The 23,480-nt window shown below is 49.9% G+C and overlaps 1 protein-coding gene across 2 annotated transcripts in view; it reads left to right on the forward strand.

Moving 5' to 3' along the window:
* Window positions 1–2,182: 2,182 nt before the first annotated feature.
* Window positions 2,183–23,480, forward strand: part of FBLN7 (fibulin 7) — a 45,085-nt gene continuing 23,787 nt past the window's right edge. The window contains exon 1 of one of the 2 annotated variants that reach the window (XM_060027365.1): window positions 2,183–2,665. In XM_060027365.1, the coding sequence (XP_059883348.1) occupies window positions 2,183–2,665 (483 nt within the window). The remainder of the gene's footprint in view (window positions 2,666–23,480) is intronic. The other variant, XM_060027366.1, reaches the window with a different exon arrangement.

Genomic DNA, 23,480 nt, shown 5'->3' on the forward strand with positions numbered 1-23,480 from the left:
TACCAATATTTTCTTTAGACATCTAGACCCCCTTCATCCCCTGACATTCCAGAATAGTCTCTTGAAAATGAGATAGAGAGGAAACAGAAGAAACAATATCAAGGTAGGCCTGTCTTATTAAGTCAAAGGTTGGTTTCCGGAGCCCTGAATAGAGGGCGCTTGGCTTCTTCTCACGGTCTGTCTGCTCTTCGCAGCCTTGGCAGGTCAGGCTGTGGAGGGTGTGCCTTGATGACCACAGGTCAAGGGCAGCTGAGGACAGAGAGAGAAGGGACGGTACTGCTGGGGCAGTGGGACCTTAGAAGGTTAATTCGGAGCAGATGCCAGAGCACTAGATAGAAGTCAGCCATAGGACAAGGGAAACAAATGGAAATTGATAATAGGAAAAAAAACTGTGTTGAAACTTAGAAATGCTTGAAAAGTAAAAGAAGAAGAAAAGAAAGAGAAGAAGAAGAAACCAAAAAAAAAAAAAAAAAAGAAACAGGAAAAACTCTGTTCCTGTAAATAAAATTCCTGAAATCCTATGATTGCATTATTTAAGTAAAATGTGGGATAAGGTAGCCTGTGCTGGAAGCAGCCCTGCTCTGGAGACCTTCGGGTTTGCAAACCATGGGCAAGTCACTCAGCCATTCCCGGCTTCAGTTTCTTCACTGGCGAGATCGGGAGTGCCTTCCAGCTTTACGAATCCATTCAGAGGGCTCAAGGGACAATAGGTCTTGTGCACATCTGGCTGGTTCCAGCGCACATCTGTCTGGTTCCAGCACACAGCCGGAACACGCCTGAGAAGCCTTGGCTTTGGGGGCTGCCATGTAAACACAAGGTAGGATAAAATACAAAATAAACACAGCCACAGTGACCAGAAGGAATCCTTCCTTGGGGGTAGGGGTGGGGAGAGTGCAGGCAGAGAGGGGGACGCCGGGCTTTGGCACAGAGAGCAAAGGCAGAAAACCACTATTCCCACAGGCCGCCCGGGCTCAGGTCACTGCTGCCCAGCGCCCTCCACCTGGACAGAGAAAAGCAATCTTCTGCCCAGGTCTCTCTCAAGCCGTCTCCACAGGAATGCAGATAGGAGTACCAGACCTGCTCTCCTTCCTCCGGCAGGAAGGTGGAGGGGGCAGCCCAGCAGGATTTCCTGGGTAACTCCTGCCCAGGTGGCCAGGCTGCACCAGGCGCCACCAGTCCCCTTTCCAGGGGTCTCCAACTTTCCTTTCCAAAGGAAAACGGTTCCTGCTCTGAGGCTGCAGCCTTCTGAGCTCTGTGCCTTGAACTCTGAGTGGGCTCTGCTAAGTGAAATTCGGAAAAGGAAAAATAGATTTGAGGCTTGGCCAGACTTGGTGTGCACCATGACATCTGCAGTGTTGCCTTCTGAAAACATTCTTCCAGTAAGAACTTAAATAATGTTTTCCAGGAGCTTGGGGCTGAGGCCATCTGGTTCCTCCCACAGCCCCTGGATGCTCAGACTGCTCATGTCTGCCCTTCCCAGCGGCATTTCCCACCCGACTTTAGCAAAGCATCCAGTGTTCCCATAACCCGGCCTCCAGTCCAAACTGAGTTTCTCCTTCCGTTTGGGGAGTGGAGGACAGCAAATGAGGAGGGCTGTCGATTCTGAGTCACCGTGCGTGTGTGTTCTTGTACCCCGATAGCATTGTTTAAAAAGACACTAGTCTGGGCTTCCCTGGTGGCGCAGTGGTTGAGAGTCCGCCTGCCGGTGCAGGGGACGCGGGTTTGTGCCCCGGTCCGGGAGGGTCCCGCCTGCCGCGGGGCGGCTGGGCCCAAGAGCCATGGCCGCTGAGCCTGCGCGTCCGGAGCCTGCGCGTCCGGAGCCTGTGCTCCGCAACGGGAGAGGCCACAGCAGTGAGAGGCCCGCGTACCGCAAAAAACAAAAAACAAACAAAAAAAAGACACTAGTCTACTCGGGTGGAGAACTTGGTCTGAGTTCATGAAGCCCATCTCCTGGCCAATCTAGTCCTGTCTTCCGAGGGCCGTGGAGGAAGATGTCCTCACGTGAGCTCTGAAGTTGGACACACCTGGGTTTGAAGCTCCACTTTCTGCTGGGTGATGTCAGCCTCAGTATCCCCAGCCGGGAAAGGGGCGGGTCAGGAGCGGCCCGGCGCGGGGTGGGCTCCCGGGATCCCGCACGCACGTGCGCGCCGCCTCGGCCGCCTCCCCCGCCAGGGCGCTGAAGATGCCCGCGCTCGTCCTCGGCGTCGCGCCCGGCCTCCTCGGGGAGCCGCGCGGGTTGGGCGCGCTCCCAGGCGCATTCCTGGCCGGGCAGCCCCTCCTCCTCGGCCTTGGCCAAGGGGCTGGCGCCTCCCCGCCTCGCTGCGATTGTCTCGTGCGGGCGGCTGCGGACGCTCCTGGACGCTGCGGCTGCAGGTCTGCGCGCGGCGCACCTGGACCCGGGACTGCGCCTCCCGAGCGCGGCGGGCCCGGCTGCGCTCCGGGGCTCCCGCCTCCCTCCCTGCCCGAGCCGCTCGGGGCCGCGCGGAGCCCCGCTCCCCGCAGGGGCGGCTGCGGCATCGGCTTGGGACAACTTCGGCAGGGAAGGCAAAGTTATTTCCCCTTCCCAAGCAGAAAGGTTCCGATTGGCAAGATGGTGCCCAACTGTCCCCGCGCGCTCTTCCTCCTGCTGCTTTTCCTCGCCTGCCCCGAATCGCGGGCTTCCCAGGTCAGTGTCCCTCCCGCCCCTCCCCTGTCCCGCTTGCAGGGGAGGCCACGCCAAGGCCGGAGGACCTGGGCTCGCCACATTCCACCGGAATGCTCGGGCTGGGGGCTTGGAGCGAGGCTGGAGCTGGGGTTCAGTTTTAAGAGGGAAGCGTGAGATCCCCGCCATCTGTCATCGGATGCATCGCGGGCCGGGCGTCTGGGAGAGCCTGGGCTGGTCTAGCCGAGCAGTTTGTGCGAAAGCCTCGGTCCGCTGGGGGGAGGGAGAGAGAGGGCTCCGCGTGAGAACCGTGCGTTGCAGAAAGATTGCCCTGGGATTTATGAGACATTGGTCTTCCTCAGGTCTCCAGAAGAGCTCCCTGCTCGCCCAATTAGGATAGAGGTTGTCCCCTCCCCTCCAACTTCCAACATTTAAATTTCTAACTGAAATATCATTCTTACCACCACCAACTTTTAAATTTATTTATTTAATTTATTTTTGGCTGCGTTGGGTCTTCAATGCTGCGCACGGGCTTTCTCTAGTTGTGGCGAGCAGGGGCTACTCTTCGTTGCGGTGCGCAGGCTTCTCATTGCGGTGGCTTCTCTTGTTGCGGAGCACGGGCTCTAGGCGCACGGGCTTCAGTAGATGCTGCGGTGGGCTCAGTAGTTGTGGCTCACGGGCTGTAGAGCGCAGGCTCAGTAGTTGTGGCTCACGGGCTTAGGTGCTCCCTCGGCACGCGGGATCGTCCCGGACCAGGGCTCGAACCCGTGTCCCCTGCATTGGCAGGCGGATTCTTAACCACTGCGCCACCGGGGAAGCCCCACCACCAACTTTTAAAGGCTCAGAACTTTCTTAGCAGTTCGCCGCGTTTCCCAGGCAGAGACAGGTGGGAGGGTTCTGAATCAGCCTCACCTGAGCCTAGGGGACCTTCGATTTGGGACTGCATTTCTTTCCCACACTTGCAGGCAGCTCGCCGTTTAATTTTTCTCTCCCTGACGTTTGTGTCTGTTGGAGTCCCACTGGATTTATGTGCTTGACCAGGTTCACTTTTACATTAAGCAGTAAAAACTCATGGTTAAAATTAAGATAAGAATGCAGATAAAAATGTGTCTTCCAAAGGTGAGACTGGAATTGCTCGATTCAGAGCCAGCTATCACCAGACTGGCTCTGGAAACTGGAGACCCCTCCCTCTGTGATGGCGTGTCCCGTGGGCTGTGGGGCAGCTACCCCAAGAATACCGTCCATAACAGTAATAGTAACTGCAGACGGAAAGAAAGCTCACTGAGTGATGAGTGCTGTATTCTTCGCTAAGCATCTTGCAGGCTCTTTATTCTCAGAGCAGCGCTGTGAGTCGGGAACTATTGTCATCCCCATTTTGCAGATGAGGGAGCTGAGACCCAGGGAGATTCTGACTTACTCAAGTTTCACATGGCCAGGAAGGAGTGGAGTAAATTTAATCTCTCTCCTTGGTCTCCAAGCCTTTTCCCTTCCCCACAGACTCTCACCCATGGACTGAATACCTGACAGGCACAACCGTGGCCACCTAGAAGCCCTTGGGGCACAGGAAGGGGTTCCAGGCAGGGAGAACTCAGTTCAGACCAAACACGGCCCGTGTGAGTGCAGAATGCGGTGAGTTGCCACTGCAGGAAGTCACTCAGCCACCAGGCAGCAGAAGCCTGGTCTAGGGCCACAATCAACCCACCCAACAGAACAGTGGGGTGCCCCACCCACGATGCAGATTACATAACAGAACCTGAGGCCCAGAGCTCAAAGCCAGAAGCACAGGTAGGTGCATCCCTGAGCCGGCTCCCCACCCAGGCCAGGAGAGGGGGCAGGGTGGATAGGAAGTACCAGAGGAAGCTGAGGGGCTCTACACTGCCATTATCCGATCTCTGAAGGTTACCTGGAAAAGTGGTGACACCTTGGCAGTTCTCAGATGTCTGCAGCTGCTGTTCAAGCAGGGAAGTAAGCTCTCTCAGGCTCTGTTCCGGGGGGAGATCTGGGTCCCATCCCTGCCCTGCCACGTCCAGGCTTTCTCAAATTCCTTCTCCTCTAAACCTTGGTTTCTTTACCTGCGAGAGCACCTGCCTCACGGGGCTTTGTGAAGGGGAAAGGGAGCAGAAGGGATTCTCCATAGAAGTTAGTTTAAAAATTCTAGTGAAACTGTCCTTCACCCAAAGTCCTGTGTAGTCGGGGGAATCTCACCCCTAATCCTTGTCTGACTTTTCAGCACATCTGTCCTGGGTCACTTTGCAAGATTTCTGTGACCTGCTGTTGGAGAGCCAGTGGTCCTGGGGAAGGAGGGGAGGTTGAGCAATGTGGGGATCCCGTAAGTGGGAGCCCTTTCCCAACACTACTGCCCACTCTGTGTGGCCTTCCCCCAGGAAGAGAAACCCCAGCCTTGCTGGGGAGACAGGAAAGGGAGAACATTTAACATACCCCACGCCTCACCCTCTTCCCCCACAATGGCTCTCGGCCTCCTCGTTGCCTGTGGGGAGGGGGGGCTATGGTATTTCAGAACATTTCCCCTTCTCCAAAACCTCTCCTTGTGATCACATGTCACAGGGTTCCAAATTCCACCATTAGAGATTCATTCTTTTGGTTGTCTACTCCCAGTTGATACATTGCTTTTTACAGTGTAATGGGAAAGAAATGTTTTTGGTGTACATTTCCATGATTTTAACCATAGAACTATGTTCTATATGTGGTACTCACCACCACAGTCAGGAGACAGAAGAGTTCCACCACCCCAAAATGACATCATCATGCCCTATGTAGTCACACCCTCGGGCACCCTAGCGCCTGGCAACACTGATCTGTTCTTCATCATTATGGTTTTTTCATCTTCACAGTGTAATATAAATGGAAGCAAAAAGTACATAGACTTTTGACTCTTACTTCTTTAACTTAGCATAAAGCATTTAAGATTCTTCCATGTCGTTCTGGGGATGCACAGTTCCTTCCTATTGCTGGGTAGTATTCCATTGTGTGGACGTATCACAGCTTTTTTTTAAATCAATTCAGCCACTGAACTGAATGACACCCATGGTATCAATTCCAGTTTTTGGTGATTATGACTAGAGCTGCTGTAAACATTCCCATACAGCTTTTGTGTGAATGTAAAAACACTCATTTCTCTTGGGTAAATATGTAGGAGTGGGATTGCTGGGTTATATGGTAAGTGTATCTTTAACTTTGTCAGAAGCAGCCAAACCGTATTCCATATCAGTTGTATCATTTTGCATTCCCACCAGCAATACATAAAAGACCCAGTTGCCCTGCATCCTCACCAGCACTTAATATTATCGGGTTTGTCTGTTTGTTTCTAAGTCACTCTAATAGGTATGGAATGGTATCTCATTGTGGTTTTAATTTCCGTTTCTCTAATAACTGATAATATTGACATCTTTTCATGTGCTTATTTGCCATTTGAATAGTTTACTGGGTGAAGTGTCTGTTCAGGCCCTCTGCCCATTTTCCAAATGGGTGATTTGTTTTCTTATTGTTAAGTTTTGAGTATTCTTTATACATTCTAAATAGAAATCCTTTATCAGATGTGTGAGTTGCCAATATTTTCTCCCTATCTGCAGCTTGTCTTTAAAAAAGTTTTTTTTATTTTATATTGGAGTATAGTTGATTTACAATGTTGTGTTAGTTTCAGGTGTACAGCAAAGTGAGTTAGTTATACATATTCCTATATCTATTCTTTTTCAGATTCTTTTCCCATATAGGTTATTACAGAGTATTGAGTATAGTTCCCTGTGCTCTACAGTAGATCCTTGTTGATAATCTATTTTATATATAGTAGTGTGTATATGTTAATCCCAAACTTGTAATTTATTCTTCTCCCTACCCCACTTTTCCCCTTTGGTAACCATAAATTTGTTTTCTAAGCCTGTGAGTCTATTTCTGTTTTGTAAATAAGTTCATTTGTATCATTTTTTTTTAGATTCCACATAAGTGATGTCATATGATGTTTGTCTTTCTCTGACTTACTTTGACTATCTCCAGGTCCATCTGTGTGGCTGCAAATGGCATGATTTCATTCACTGCAGCTTGTCTAAGCAGTGTCTTTCCCAGACCAAAGATTTTAAATTTTGATGAAGTCCAATTGATCGATTTTTTATTTTTATAGATCGTGGTTTTGGTGTCAAGTCTAAGAACTCTTTGACCCCAGATCATGAAAATTTTCTTGTATGTTTTCTTCTAAAATTTTTGTAGTTTTTTTGCATTTTGATCTGTAATTTATTTTGAGTTAATTTTTGTGTGAAGTGTGAGGTTTATGTTGAGATAAACACTTTGCATGTAGATTTCCAGTTGTTCCAACAGCATTTGTAGAAAAGACTGTTGAATTGCCGTTGAATTGTCTGAGCGACTTTGTCAAAAATCAGTGCGTCATATGGGTTTATTTCTGCCAGTAACACACTATCTTGATTACTGTAATTTTATTTATTTATTTATTTAGTTATTTGGCTGCATTGGGTCTTTGTTGCACACGGGCTTTCTCTAGTTGTGGCGAGCAGGCGTCTACTCTTTGTTGCCATGCACGGGCTTCTTATTGCAGTGGCCTTTCGTTGCAGAGCACGAGCTCTAGGCGCACGGGCTTCAGTAGTTGTAGTGCGCGGACTCAGTAGTTGTGGTTTGCGGGCTCTAGAGCGCAGACTCAGCAGTTGTGGCGCACGGGCTTAGTTGCTCCAGAGGCATGTGGGATCTTCCCAGACCAGGGATCGAACCCGTGTCCCCTGCATCGGCAGGCGGATTCTTAACCACTGCACCACCAGGGAAGTCCCGTTACTGTAATTTTATATAAGACTTAAAATTGGATAGATTTTAAGACTTTATTATTCTTTTTCAAAATTGTTTCGGTTATTTTAGCTTGTATTTCCATTAAAATTTTAGAATCGGCTTGTCCCTATCCACAGAATTCCACTGGAATTTTGATTGGAACTGCATTAAACCTACTGATCAATTAGGGGTGAATTGGCATCTTAACAATATTGAGTCTTCCAATCTGTGAAAACAATATGTCTTTCCATTTATTTAGATCTTCCTTGATTTCCCTCATCAGCATTTTTTCGTTACCAACAGAAACATGTTTTGTTAGATTTATATCTAAGTATTTCATTTTTGGAGCTATTTTAAGTGGTATTAGGTTTTAAATTTTTTCATTTCCAATGCTATATTCCTTGTATATGGAAATTCAGTGGGCTTTTCTGTGTTGACATGGTGTCCTGTGACTTTGTGGAACACACTTATTAGTTATAGGGCTTTTTTTTTTTTGTAGATTCCCTCAGATTTTTTTTACATAAACAATCATGTTATCTGTGAATAGGGGCAATTTTATTTCTTCCTTTCTAATCCATGCGCCATTTATTTATTTATTTAGCCTTATTACACTTATTAAAACTTCCAGTACTGTGTTGAGTGAGAGAGTGGACGTTCTTGCCTTGTTCTAGAACTTGCGAAGAATGCATTCCGTTTTTTAATATTAAGTGGGATGCTAGGTTGTGGGTTTTTGCAGATGCCATTTGTCAGGTTAAGGTTCTCTTCTAGCCGTAGTTTGATGGAGTATTCATTCATCTCTGGCCCTCTTTCTACACAGTTTGCTATCCCTCATTTATGGATTTCTTCTACTGTCTTTACCTGGTTTTGTTACCAGGGTAATACTGGCTTCCTAAAATGAGTTGTGAGCTGTCCCCTTCTCTTCTGTTTTCTGGATGAAACTGTGCAGAGGTGGTGTCAGTTCCTCTTATAATGTTTGGTAGAATTGACCAGTGAAACCCTGTGGGCTTGGAGATTTCTTTTCTGGAAGGTTTTTAACTATGAATTCAATTTCTCTGACAGATACAGAACTACTTAGGGTAGCCTTTTTCCTTTGGGTGACTTTTGGTAGCTTGTGGCTTTCAAGAAATTGTTCCACAGTCCTCACTGTCTCTTGAGGTAACTGATTTTAAATGCCCTGGAAATTACTCCCCATTTCTCAACAATTGATCTCCTGTAAGGACAGATGAGTACTTTGTTCCATTGTTCGCTGCAGAGCCAAATAGTCTACTATGATTAATTTCCTTTCTTGTGTAACTTTTTGGTTTTCCTCAAGATTTTTCACTTTTGCCCGGTTCGTCCTCTACATAAGCACAGTTGTTTCCAATAATCTCTTTCCTAGTCCATATTCTGTCGGGCTGCTTTCCCCCTGGATCCCAGTCATGCTGACCTTCTCTGGGCTCATGGCCCTGTGGCTACCCAGGGACTTTGGCCTGCGCTGGAGTTTATGTTTTCTAGATCATATGTCTTCCTCTTTCTTGGCTTATTCCCTTGTTTTTTTGAACACGTTCTCAGGAAAAATGATGTTTTAATCTGCGATCCTTAGCCCTTCCCGGATCACTTTCCTATTGTAGATGTCACCATTTTTCTACCCTGAAACTTTAAAGCAGGCAACGGTAGCACCATTATCCCCACGCTGGAGATGGGGAGCCTGATGTGCCTGAGGAAGTGGCAGCTGAATCCTCATACTGGGAACAAAGCCAGAGGAAGGAGCGAGGGGGGGGGAAATGCCCCCATCCAGTGTCCCCCCACTGACTGAGTCGGGAGGGAAGGAGGTGGGGAGGGTTTGAGACCTATTCCCTGGTCTGAGAACAAATGAGATGAAGAAGGGTGGAAATATGAAAACCCAAGTATGTTCCTTCCCGGTGTAGTATGGTCAGCTTATCGATGTCAATTCTACCGCCAGTTTCGATGGAGTGGCTGGACTCCAGGTTGAGAAGGATTGCTGTTTACTTGAGAGCTCAGCACGGAAGGATACCATGCTCGATTAAAGGTATCTGCCGTGCTCGCAGCACCAGGAGTATTTGCTGCCCTGCAGCGGGGTTTTATACACCGGCGCCTGTATTATAAGAATACATGGGGGTGAGCGGAAGCTACGGGGACATGGGAATCATCCATTTTGAAAATGGGGCATTTCATCAAACGAATATTTGCTGACTGCCGTGGCCCAGGCCGGGAACAAAACAGACAAGGACCGTGCATTTGGTTTTGAAAGGGCCGCGCTAGATCTGGAGTTGGCTGATCAGGGTGGCAGTCTGAGCTGGGCTCAGCTCGACTGTTCTGCTCAATGGCTCCAGGCTCCGCTTTTCGGGTCTGGGCTCCTCTTCACCTGTGGACGGCTGCCAGGTTAGCTGCGGCTGGTTGGTCCAGGGTGGCTCTGCTCCATGCAGCCTCTCATCCTCCAGCAGGCTAGCTGGGTTTTTCACATGGTAGAAAGTGGTCAAGGGCCAGGACGAGCAGAATGCCCAAGACTTCTTGAGATGCTGTTCTAAAATGAAGCTGGGATTTTGGCGTCCTCCAAGTGTGGTGAGGCCAACAGATCAGGAGACACTGCCGGAAAAGATAGTGTGTTACTCCCACTATCGAGGAGGGAGAATGTCATACCAAGTTGGGCTACAGAGAGAACAGCAGGCAGGAAGAGAGGGAGGGAAACTTCTGGAAAGCCTTTACTGGAGGTTTTGAGGGAAGAAATGGGTGAGACAGGTTAAGGGGACTAACCGGGTTAAGATTGGCTAGTTGGGATAATTGTAGCAGGATGGTGGTATAGGGCTGCCCCTAGTCGTCTGATGCCGAACCCCAGGTTTGTTGGTGGGGACTGGGCGGGTGTTAGTGTCTCACAAGCTTCGGAGCCAGATAAGCAGGCGGATGGGCTCTGGTTCAGTTGGTTTGCTACCAAAGGTGTGCTGGGCATGGGCAGGGAGGGTGTTGTGTTGTTTGCTGTCTCTAGGAATTTGCTGGCCCTGCCACAGAGGGGCAGTCTGTGCCAAGTCAGCGTGGCCCCAGATGTCAAAACATCACATACAGAAACTAGACAATGTGGTTAATCCAGAGCCAGCCTTGGAACTGGTATATCGCTTCCAGTGCATTCTGTTGGCCAAAGCAAGTCACAAGACCCGCCCATATCCGGAGATGGGAAAACAGACCTCCCTCTGGATGGGAAGACTGGCAGAGCCTCCGTGCAGATGGCGTGGGTGTGGGGAGGAAGAGATTGCCATTCTGCAAACCTTCATCAGTAGTGATCCAGGGCTTTACTGCCCCCAGAGACAGTGTTCAGATGAACGGGTGGGGTCAGGGTGAGGATGGGTGACCGGGAGGCTGTCCTGGCGTCTTCCACTTTCTCCAGCAGCCTCCACCTTTCCCTGGCAACTTCAGGAGGGGGACTCTTTCCAAGTCCTGTCGAGGACGGCCCTGATTACAGAGAAGAGTGGAGACCCCTTTGCTCCGTGGGGCAGTTTCTGGCCCCCGGGGGCGTTGGGCAACGAGTGCTGAGGGTGTGGACTGGATGTGAACAGCTGGGGAAGGAGGCAGTGCCCTGGGTTCTCGGGTTGGCCTGGAGTCTTTCAGGCAGGAACTGATGCCCTCCCAGGCCTGCTCCCCCTGGAGGATTCTGTTTGACACTGGACTTGATTCCAGGCAGACCAAGCCAGATGCCTGTGGAGCTGCTCACCCCACCATCTGGGCACCGGCCCCTCCCTCCATGTGCCCACCTCCACCTGCCTCCCAGCCAGCTGCTCCAGGAGGAGTGTCCATCCCCTGACTGTTGACAGAGGCCTGACGGTGCCCCTGATCTATAGGGGCAATGGTGGGCTGCCATGCTTCTACCAACTTTCCCAAGGCTTGTGCAGCCCTGGGGCCCTGGGGACAACGGGGCAGACTCCCTGAGTGGGCAGAACTTTCTATGTCCTCTCAGACCCTCTACCTGAGTCTTCCCTGCTTCTCTGGAGTTGCCTGGAACCTAAAATAAGGATGTCACAGACATCTTCATTTAAGAAAACAATAGGCACCTACCATTTGACAGGACCCAAACCTACCCATTTCAGTAAGTAAACCTCTATCTCGAGGAAGTAACCATTGATTTTCCCTGTATGCGGGAAAACACGTGTCCCTCTGGCAGTCTGGGCGCCAGACTCTGCAGAGGGAAGCAGCTTAAATGGGAAGCAAAGCCCAGGGAGCTCACCTTGGGGCTGCGTTTCCAGGTAAGACTGAGACGTGACATCATTCACATCAAAGACTGGAGGTGTGGGGGTGGGATGGCAACTCCAGGGACTCAGGAGACCCTAGGCTGCCCCCTGACCTCGCCGTTGTCACCTGGTTGGCTCCTGACTCAGACATGTCTCTTTATGCCGGGGATCAGGTTACCTCTAGACCCTCAACAGAAGTGGCGCGCTGCCAGCTCAGGAGATGCCCTTCCCTCTGCTCCCCTAGGCTGGGCTTCCCGTCTCTGCGGGAGGGGTTGGGGCAGAGTGTGATCGGTAACTGGGTGCGCGGCCCAGGGAGCGGAGAGGATCAGAGGATTCTTGGCTGACCTGAAGAAAGGGAAAGCGCCGGGGGTGTCTGTAGGCAAAAAAAGACAAAAAGAAAAGCTTCTTCCAGGGAAGCATCAGACACCATCAGTCATTTACACTGTGGTGTGAAAAACATTCAAACTTGTCAGTATTACCTCCCAGCGCCTTCTCTGATGGCATAATTAAAGATTTTACCTTCCCAGAAGGAATCTAACTACCAAGGTTAGATTCTACAACTATGTTCTGAGAGCCTTTCCTGCCAGGTGATTCTCTGGGTCTGGCGGGGCAGCAGGGCCCGAGGCAGCGTAGCAAGTGGAGAAGACCCTGAGTGCCTGGTCTGTGTTCTGGCTCTGACGCTTCCCGGCTGAGTGACCCGGGGCAAGTTCCTGCCTCTGTGAGTCAGTCTCCTCCTCTGAGATGCCTGTCTCATGGGGTTGTAGGAAGGAGAAAATGAGTGACATTCAGAGAACAGGTCCAAGATAAGGGCTCAGTACGTGTTAGGGTAGAGAACGATGAGGTGGACACAGACCCTGTTGTCACGTGGCTCACCAGGCAGGCAGAGAAAAACAAGACAAACCTGAACATATCTGGAGGCAGAGCGTGGAAGTGGGGTGTTGTGTTGGAGGGTGGCCAGGAGGCTGCTTAGTACTCAGTAGGCAGGTGAGGGCTCTTTGAGAAGGGGGCTTCTACATGAAAATGGAAAGACAAGAGCCTGGCTTGCAAGGACCAGGGGCAGAATCTGGGCAGAGGAAACAGCCAGTGCAAAGGCCCTGAGGTAGAAGTAATCTTGCTGAGGTGTGTGGAGAAACACAGAGGAGGTCTGAATCTTGGGACACAGAAGGTGCCTGATCTGGACACAGTTGGAGGTGGCAGGGCTTGATCACATACGGCTCTGTAAGCAGAATAATGCCCTCCGCCCAAAGATATCTATGTTCTTATCCCAGAAACCTGAGACCCTTACCCTGATTTTAGCCCAGTGAGTCCTGTGTTGGGGTTCTGACCTCTGTCTTTTGGGAAGCTTCGATTGCAGGAGGGCCCGGGAGGATGCAGGGAGAGCAGGTGGCACGCAGGTGTAGGTGCAGGACAGGGTAGTTTCTGTCGCACCGTTGCCTGCTCACGGAGAAACGCTTGGGATTTTTCGCTAGCGAAGGTAGGAAGATCTGAAAGTGTACCACGTGTGTACACGTGTGTACTCTTAAAGTAACTCACCATCCAGGTGAGTTACTTTAAGAGTAAGGACTCCAAGGCTCCACCTCTCATGCATGGCCATGCCTACCGCACTCACCTCATCAGTCCCCTTCATTCTGCCCACGCTGCCCGCCAGGACCGGGCCCCCCAGCGCCCTCCGCCTCCTTGGCGTCAGCCCCAGGAGACCCGGTCAGATCCAGATGTCCACTTTCACAAGTCGCAGAAATCTTGGATCATGTGTGAATGTGCACACGTGTGGGCTGACGTTCCCTGAAGGGTCCATGCGTGTGTTGGGGGGGACAGTGGGGGGACTGAGAGGGTCGGCTAGCAAACTGGGGCCTCTGAGCCCCTCGTCCTGGTTCCCTCGGGCTGAAGAGAGAAGAAGAATGGACCTTCCCAGTGGGTGGACTGGGCACAGTGTGAGTGGAAAGGTAGCCTTGCCATTGACCAACCAGATGCCCTGAGCCTCAGTTTCAGATAATGATGGCTCCGTTTCTTACGTCAGTACCTGGCACGAAGTAGGATGCTTAGTGAATATTTGTGGAATAATGAATAAATGAATGAATTATGGACTCATTCTGTTGTACATGTGAAACTAACAGAATGTTGTATGTCAATTGTACCGCAATAAAAAATGTAATATAAAAGAGAAGAAAAATCAAACAAAAAATGAGTAAGTGAGGAGAAGATGCGATATACTAAGTTTCTTTTTCCTCTTCTTTTCCTCTTTATTTTCTCAACTTCCTCTCTCCTTCTCTACTCATATTGGGTCAAGTCCCAAAAGGAAGTAAGCAAAACATGCCCCATTTCTGCAGCCAGGAGGTCCTCAAGTTATGGAGAGAGGCGAGGGGAAGGCCCAGTACCAGGGGGCTCCACAGGGGACTGTGGCTGGTTTTATATGTGTGTGTGTATGTTTGTATGTGGTATGTGTATGTGTATTGTGTGTATGTGGTATGTGTGTGTATATGTGTATTGTGTATGTGTGTGTGTGAATGTGTGTGTGTGCACGGAGCTCCCCACTGGGCTGGGCGTTAGGGGAGATATTTGCTGGACGTAAAGTGATAGTGTTAAAGGCACAACCAAGTCTGCAGGTGAATGTGGCCACGGGAAGCTTGGCTGGGCAGCAAGCAGGTGAAAGAATATGGTGGATTTGGGGAGTAAGATGAGGAAGACTGCCCTGGGCTCACACTTACATCTTCCTTCGCTCCTCATTCATCTGTTTTGTTGGTTCGCTCAAATGAGCATCTCGTGTGTACTCAGGTCCTGTCCTCAGTGATGAGGATTCCAAGTTGTCTATAACTTGTTCTCCGCCCTCAGGCATGCAAAGGGGCCAGGAGAGAGGTGACCAGAGCTGCCTGTCAAGGGGGTGCTAGAAAAGGAGAGGAGTCGGGAGATGGACAGAGGAGGGCTCCTGGGGGGTCTCCATGGACCCCTCTCTGAAGTTTCACATCAGGGTCTGGAGGAGGCCTGCTGGGATTTCAATACTGGATGCGTCACCGTGGCCAAGTGACTGCTTGGCTTCCTTGCCTGTAAAGTGGGTGTAATAATGGTGCCCATATCCCGGGGCTGTCGTGAGCATCTAACGAGTTCGCTTGTGTGCAGTGTGGTGGCGGTGCTGCCTCTTGGCTTCCACTGTTGTCATTGTTCCCGTGGCCGTTTCAAAAAGTAGACAAGAATTGAGTTGGGGCGAAAATATAGAATTTTGGGCAGCCGGCATCGTAAGAAACCAAAATGCCCTGAGTACACAAAGGGAGACTCTGCTGGAGGGTTGTGACAGCTAATTTTATTTGTCCACTTGGCTAGACCAGATATTTAGTGAAACACCAGTCTCGATGTTGCTGTGAAGGTTTTTTTTTTTTTTGGCCACACGGTGTGGCATGCAGGATCTTAGTTCCCTGACCAGGGATTGAACCTGCGGCCCCTGCAGTAGAAGCATGGAGTCTTAACCACTGGATTGTCAGGGAAGTCTCTGTGAAGGTATTTTTTTAGACTTGATTAGCATTAAATGGTAGACTTTGAGTAAAGCAGGCTGCTATCCATAATGTGGGTGGGCTTCATCCCAAAGACTGAGGTCCCCAGAGAAGGAGGGCTTTATGCCTCCAGACGGCCTTTGGAACTACAATACCAACTCTTCCCTGGGTCTCCAGCCCACACTTTGCATGAGCCAATTCCTTAAAATAAATCTCTCTCCTTCTCTCTCTCTCTCTACAGGGTGTGTACAGATATAATTGGTTCTTCTTGGTTCTGTTTCTCTGGAGAACCCTAAAACAAGGGCCTTGGGCACCTCCCCAAGTAAAATTCCCTCACTTCCCCCAGAAGTGTCCTTCCTTTACTCTTCTGTGTGGGTGCTGGGTCAAGGTCACTGGAATGAGAGAAGTTGAGGAGTTCTAACCCGCTTCTGATTTGGCCTAAAATTAAAAAAACAAAACAGAACAAAACAAAAAAACTTTCGGAGAAAAAAAATCCTGTGCAAATTCTACATGACTCAGATGCAGAGAGCCTCGAGCCTTGGCTAGCAGGCACACACTTGGCAAGTGTGCTCCGTCCTTTCATAGATCTAAAGGCATCAAAACATCTGTGTTCCTATTAACAACATGCTGACATGACACATAGCTGTGGCTTAGAAGAAACCAGCGTGAGAGGGCCCTTCCGAGGTCCAAGGGGTCATCCGTGGCTGCCTGGAGGGGTCTGGGGCTCTATTATCCTCGAGGTGGCTCTCAGAAATAGCCACTGTGCCGAGACTGTCGCTGTCAGGATGACCGTCGAGCCAGGTCACGTGAGAATGGAGCCTCCAGGAACCCCCATCCTTGTGCCCCCCCATGCCTGGGCCCTTCAGGGCTTTGAGAGCTGGGCTTCACTTGTAAACTGAGCCCAGATGGCAAGGAAGCCTGGCTGGGGTGGGAAGGTCCGCCTACCGGGTTCTGGCACGGGCATGGGGTGAGCTGGGGGACACACAGCATCTTTGTCTGTGTCCACCCCTGGGCCAGCAGGTGGGGTCTCGGGAGCTGGTCAGCCTCCCAGGAAGAGGGCCGTTGTCAGCCCTGAGGCGTCTCCATTAGATCCATGTGAGAGGGTGGGTTGGAGAGAAGATGGACAAGACTTGCCCTGGAGGAGCGGTGGGGTGGCTGGAGGGTAGTTCTGTGACCTCCTTGCTCCCAGGAGCCTGACCTCATCCCAGCTCAGGAAGAGCTGGCTGGGGTGACTGCTGTTGCTACTTCTGTCTCTGCTTCTGCTCGCCTCTGCAAACACTGCCCTTGGTGTTGAGTTCAGGGAAGTGACCAGCCCTCTGCGGCAGAGTTTGATACCAGAAGCGGTAAATCTTGATCTTTTTCCTACTCAAGAATGGAAGAGTTTTACTGCATGTCTTTTCTTGATTCCATTACAAATACGTTATTAACTCTAAGAAATGGAAACGAATTTTCATTGTTTATTGTCAATGGCGTAGCCAGGTTTGGAGCCAGGTATTGAAAGGATGCAAACTTAGACCATTTGAGGGTTTCTTCTTTGAGAAAAATATTAAAAATGAGAGTCCTGGAAGGGACTTCCATGGGGGCACAGTGGTTAAGAATCTGCCTGCGAATGCAGGGGACACAGGTTCGAGCCCTGGTCCGGGAGGATCCCAAGTGCCGCGGAGCAACTAAGCCCGTGTGCCACAATTACTGAGCCTGCGCTCTAGAGCCCGTGAGCCACAACTACTGAGCCTGCGTGCCACAACTACTGAGCCCGTGTGCCACAACTACTGAGCCCGTGTGCCACAACTGCTGAAGCCCATGTGCCACAACTACTGAAGCCCACACGCCTATGGGCTTGTGGAGCCCATGCTCCACAACAAGAGAAGCCACCGCAACGAGAAGCCCGCGCACTGCAATGAAGAGTAGCCCCTGCTCACCGCAACTACAGAAAGCCCGTGCGCAGCAACGAAGACCCGATGCAGCCAAAAATAAATTAATTCATTAATTTTAAAAAGAGTCCTGGAAGAGACCTTGGCAGGTGGGGGCCCTGGTTTGGCAGCTTCCTCTGAGATACGCCTTCCTTCCCCCTGGTATGGAGACTTCCTCTTCCCAGCCCTTCCCCCCACCTCCCCCCCCCCAACCCCCCTGCATGGATTTGACCTTTGCCCAGTCACAGCCTTTGTGAGCCTTCCTGCCCAAGTGGACAGTTGCTTTTTACAGTTGGGGTCTGGGACCCTGAGATGGGAATCCAGCTTTCACTGTGGCAGGGCCAGGCTGAAATTCAGATGGGTGACACCTGAGGGTCCAGGCTGTTTCCTGTCCCCCAGCCTCTGAGACCCTGGCAGCCCCTCAAAGCCCCCTCAGGCCGACCTCATTGACGAGCTATGTTTATAAAGAAGGAAATGATCCGTTCCCATGTGTGGCTTCTCTTGGCCCAGAGCAGATGGTGGGTGTGGGAGGAGAAGTGGGCAGACGAATGGAGGGGGGCAAGGAGACCCCCTTCTTGGACAGAAAAGAACACAGAGGAACAGAAGTGAAATTGAGGCTCAGGGTCCAACTTTTGCTCTGCTCACTGACATGGAAATGATGCCACAACCCAGAGTGGAGAGTAAAGAGTTAATGTAGGACCTGCGTCCCTTGGTCCAGCACCTGCAAGGTGATGCCTGTGTGTGCGTGTGCATGTGCATGTGTTAAAACCTCACAAAAAATGAACAGTGGTTGTCTTTGGTCATGGGACTTGTCCTTTGTTCTGATGTGTTTTTCTGCGTTTGGAATGGTTTTGCAGGAAGCATGCTTTATTTTTATGATCAAGCAAAACGATAAAGCTTTCTCAGTTTGAAAAGGGCAAACACTTGGGTTCTCAGTCCCCCTCCTATGACGTGATTTGTCTCCATGATGCCCCCTAATGTCCCCAAGGTGCAAGACCTCTTGAGCATTTGACTTGGTGCGAAGCTTTCTAGCCTGTCATCCATCTCTGCAGATAAACTCAGTTATGCCTCTGAGGCATAAGCTGAGGTCCACTGCAGGTGATGGATTCTGAGCGTGGCTCCTGGGGACTCCAGCACTTTGGGATCAAGGGGCTGCCCTGTTAGTAGCAGCTGCTGCACAGACCCATCAAACCTCATGTCGAGAGGCAGTCATTCTTTTCACTGCCCTGGCACCCTGGCTCTGCCCCGCCATGCTGGCTTGCCAGGAAGACAAGGATCTTCCTTTTTTTTTTTTTCCTTGCAAACTTTATGTCTCCCCCCCACTGAGTTTTATTGAGATATAATTGTATAATATAATATAAATGTGTAATAGCCTTGTATTAGTCCAAGGTATACAACATAGTGATTTGCTCTATGTATATATGGTGAAACGATCACCACAGTAAGTCTAGTTAACATCCATCAACTCACACAGTTGCAATTTTTTTCTCGTGATGAGAACTTTTAAAATCTACTCTCTTGGGCTTCCCTGGTGGCGCAGTGGTTGAGAGTCTGCCTGCCGATGCAGGGGACATGGGTTCGTGCCCCGGTCTGGGAAGATCCCACATGCCGCGGAGCGGCTGGGCCCGTGAGCCATGGCCGCTGAGCCTGCGCGTCCGGAGCCTGTGCTCCGCAACAGGAGAGGCCACAGCAGTGAGAGGCCCGCGTACCACAAAAAAAAAAAAAAAAAAAATCTACTCTCTTAGCAACTCTTACATATGCAATATATTGTTGTTAACTATAGTCACCATGCTGTACATTACATGCCCAGACTTATTTAACCTAAAACCAAAAGTTTTTTTTTTTTATAAATTTATTAATTTATTTATTTTTGGCTGTGTTGGGTCTTCATTGCTGTGCATGGGCTTTCTCTAGTTGTGGCGAGTGGGAGCTACTCTTCATTGTGGTGCGTGGGCTTCTCGTTGTGGTGGCTTCTCTTTGTTGTGGAGCATGGACTCTAGGAGCATGGGCTTCAGTAGTTGTGGCACGCAGGCTCAGTAGTTGTGGCTCGCTGGCTGTAGAGCGCAGGCTCAGTAGTTGTGGCACGCAGGCTCAGTAGTTGTGGCTCACTGGCTGTAGAGCGCAGGCTCAGTAGTTGTGGCACGCAGGCTCAGTAGTTGTGGCTCGCTGGCTGTAGAGCGCAGGCTCAGTAGTTGAGGCACAAGGGCTTAGTTGCTCCGTGGCATGTGGGATCTTCCTGGACCAGGGCTTGAACCCATGTCCCCTGCATTGGTGGATTCTTAACCACTGCACCACCAGGGAAGCCCCTAACCAAAAGTTTTGACCTTTTGACCCCCTTCACTCACTTCTCTAACCCCCCGACCTCTGGCAACCACCAATCTGTTCTCTGTATCTATGTGTTGGGGTTTTTTTCAGATTCCGTATATAACTGAGATCATACAGTGCTCACCTTTCTCTGTCTGACTTATTTCACTCAGCATGATGTCCTCAAGGTCCATCCTGTTGTCACACATGGCAGGATTTAATTCTTTTTTATGGCTTTTCCTACATTTTCTTTTTGCATTCATCCATCAGTAGACGTTTAGGTGGTTTCCATGTCTTAGCTATTGAAAATAACGCTGCAGTGAGCATGGGGGTGCATATATCTTTTCGAGATATGATTTTGTTTCCTTTGGAATTGCTAGACCATATGGTAGTTCTATTTTTAATTTTTTGAGTAAACTCCAATCCGTTTTCCATAGTGTCTGCACCAATTTACATTCCTACCAACAGTGCACGAGGGTTCCCTTTTCTCCACATCTTCACCAACACTTGTTATTTCTTGTCTTTTCTATAATAGCCATTCTAAGAGGTGTGAGATGATACCTATCGTTGTTTTGATTTGCATTTCTCTGATGATTAGTGATGTTGAGCATCTTTTCATGTACCTGTTGGCCATCTTTGGAATATCTTCTTTCGAAAAATGTCTATTCAGATCCTCTGCCCATTTTTTTTTTTTTTTTTTTGCCATACGCTGTGGCCTCTCCCGTTGCGGAGCACAGGCTCCGGACGCGCAGGCTCAGCGGCCATGGCTTACGGGCCCAGCCGCTCCGCGGCATGTGGGATCTTCCCGGACCGGGGCACGAACCCGCGTCCCCTGCATCGGCAGGCGGACTCTCAACCACTGCGCCACCAGGGAAGCCCCTCTGCCCATTTTTAAATCAGATTTTTGTTTGTTTGTTTGTTTCTTATTTTTTGTTATCGAGTTGTATGAGTTCTTTGTATATTTTTAGATATTAACCCCTTATCAGATATTTTGCAGATGACTTGCAAATATTTTCTCTCATTCTGTAGGTTGCCTTTTCATTTTGCTGATGGTTTCCTTCGCTATGTAGAAGCTTTTCAGTTTGATTTAGTTTCACTTGTTTATTTTCTCTTCTGTTGCCTTTGCTCTTGGTGTCAAATCCAAAAAATCATTGCCAAGACTGAAGTCAGAGATCTTACTGCCTATGTTTTCTTCTAGGAGTTTTATGGTTTCAGGTCTTATGTTCAAGTCTTCCATCTAATTTGAGTGGATTTTTGTATGATGTTAAGAGAGAGGTCTAGTTTCATTCTTTTGCCCGTTACTGTCCACTTTTTCCCAGCACCATTTATTGAAGAGACTGTCCTTTTGCCACTGTATATTCTTGGCTCCTTGGTCATAAATTAATTGACCATATATGCATGGGGTTTTTTCTGGGCTCACAAGGATTTTCTAACACTTTGTTCGGTTAGAATCACTCCAGTGAGGTCAGAGGCAAGGACGGAGATCTCCTGACTTTCCCTCAGCAAGTCCGCCCACCCCCCTTCCCCCTCCTTTCCCGCCTGCATGTGGCCTTTGTGTGCTTCGTCTGGAAGGTTTTTCCACTGTGATTGGAGAGATGAGCACATCTCACCTGTAACGAGCACCTTGAGGAAAAGCCACTGGTGCCTGCTATCCACGGTGCAGGGCTAAGGGGGGCTCGGGGGCAGTGCCACCACACGCAGAAGACAGTTTGCCCAGACCCAGGAGCTCTGGGGTTCGACTCACTTGACTGCCCAGAGGCCCCATTCACTCCACTCCCGCTGCCCTTCTTTCTGTGCTGACTGGAGCCTCATGTCCCCAACCCCAGGTTCCCGGCAGAGGCCTCGGCATTGATCTCTTGTCCCCTACTTCAAAACTCAGCCCTTCCCTGTCCCCTGGAACAGCCCTCTCCCAGCTCTCACACCCTGGAGGCAACTGCTGGCCTGGTTCAGTGTGTGAGATTGTCTCCCCCACCCCTCCCCGCTTCCTGTCCCCACTGCCCTTGCTCCCCGACCTGAGGTCTGGACGGGAGTTAGAAACCCACTCCTGTGGGATATTTTGCTTGGGTCACAGAGTTATCAGTCCCTAGTGCAGATTAATCAATAAGACCATTCACCACACAGGGGCATTTGTGAAATGCTCTAGGGCATAAGGCAGCCACTGGGGCAAGGACTGCTTGGCAGGGGCACTGGGGCGGTAGTCAGCAGGCCCCCAGCCTGGCTCTACCGCTCATGAGCCACATGCTTTGGGACAAGTCACCCGACTCTCAGCCTCTGTATCTTGACTATGAAATAGAGACAGTCCCAGGCCTTCTTCACGCAGGGTTGCTGCGAGCCAGTACTCCTCTTAGAAGTAGGAAGTAGCTTAGTAAACTGTGAGGAACTTCAGAAATGTGAATCACACATGAGCCACGAAGCCATCTCTGAAAGCGGCTCTTTTTTTTTTTTTTTTTTTTTTAAGGGAAGGGAGGGACTTCCCTGGCGGTCCAGTGGTTAAGACTCACCTTCCAATGCAGGGGGTGCGGGTTCAATTCTTGGTCAGGGAGGTAAGACCCCACATGCCTCGTGGCCAAAAAACCAAAACATAAAACAGAAGCAATATTGTAACAAATTCAATAAAGACTTGAAAAATAGTCCACATCAAAAAAAAAAAAAAGGAATCTTTAAAAAAGAATTAAATAAATAAAGGGAAGGGAGATGGGTGTGGGAAATCAGGACTGGGTGGATGGCTGTGCTGGGCAGGTAGGGGACTGCAGGAGGTCACTACCCAGGTGCCCAGAACCTGTGTGGGAAGGGCCACAACAAGGGAAGGAGAAGGAAAACAAACAGAACTTCCCAGAAATGGCGTTCGGGGCCAGGCGCAGTCAGGCCCTGCTTACGGTGGAGGCCAAGGAGCCCCCATGGATTAACGAGCTCCAGGGGCAACTGGGGATTCAGCTTTGTCAAAAGCATCCATTGAACCAGGCCAGTGAGTCATCTGTTTGGTGAAATCTCCAAGGTGCAGCGGCCTGGCAGCCTCCCTGGGAGAGAGGCTGCAGCTCTGTTTCCACCGCGGTGGCAGCGCTCCATTGGCGAAGCTGGAAGCCACCCAGGCTGCAGAGGCCACATGCCTGCCTGCCGCCTGCTGACTTTTAGACATTTTTTTCTAATTATAAAACTAATAATCGTTGTAGAAAAACATAAGTATAAAAAATAAAATGAAAAGCGATCCCCAAGCCTATCCCTAGAGAAAGCCGTCATTCTGCTCTCCTTTGTTCCGTGCAGGTCGTATGAGTCAGGTTGGAACAGGCTATGCTGAGGTAACACACGACGCCCGTGTGAGCCACGGCCATGGTCCTGTAACTGCCCACTGTATTCATCTCTCCTTTCCTCCTGTTCACTTCCTGGCTCTTAAAGGCAATTAGGATCAGAAACCTTCAGATTTTTATCACTCCGCATGATGCTGGGTATTGCTTTAAGTTAGTCTTTATCAGAATAAACACAAACCTCCTTTTTCTATTTTTTAAGGTTTTTAAAAATTGTCAGAACTCGGTGTTGACTTCTAGTGAATGCTTCTTTAACTCTATTGAGTTTTTTCTTATTTGCCCTGTTAGATTTCTGAAAGTATAAGAACCACTGGGGGGCTTCCCTGGTGGCGCAATGGTTAAGAATCCGCCTGCCAGTGCAGGGGACACGGGTTCGAGCCCTGGTCCGGGAAGATCCCACATGCCAGGGAGCAACTAAGCCCCTGCGCTACAACTACTGAGCTTGCGCTCTAGAGCCCGCGAGCCACAACTACTGAGCCTGTGTGCCACAACTATTGAAGCCCACGTGCCTAGAGCCCGTGCTCCACAACAAGAGAAGCCACCGCAATGAGAAGCCTGTGCACCGCAACGAAGAGTAGCCCCCACTCGCCACAACTAGAGAAAGCCCGCGCACAGCAACGAAGACCCAACGCAGCCAAAAATAAAATAATAAATAAATAAATGTATATATAAAAGAACCATTGGGGATCCCTGTTTTGCCTGTTTTATATGTTTTATTATCCATCTGCTGTTAAAAATACCCAAGGGAGAAAAAAAAAATTCAAGGAAGAAAGAAAGCAAAGGTTCCCTGAGGCCCAGATTTCAGAGCATTAACTTAGAGTGAAGAATTGGGGGGGGGC

The sequence above is a fragment of the Delphinus delphis genome, chromosome 12, assembly GCF_949987515.2.
Source record: "Delphinus delphis chromosome 12, mDelDel1.2, whole genome shotgun sequence".
Classification (NCBI taxonomy): Eukaryota; Metazoa; Chordata; class Mammalia; order Artiodactyla; family Delphinidae; genus Delphinus; species Delphinus delphis.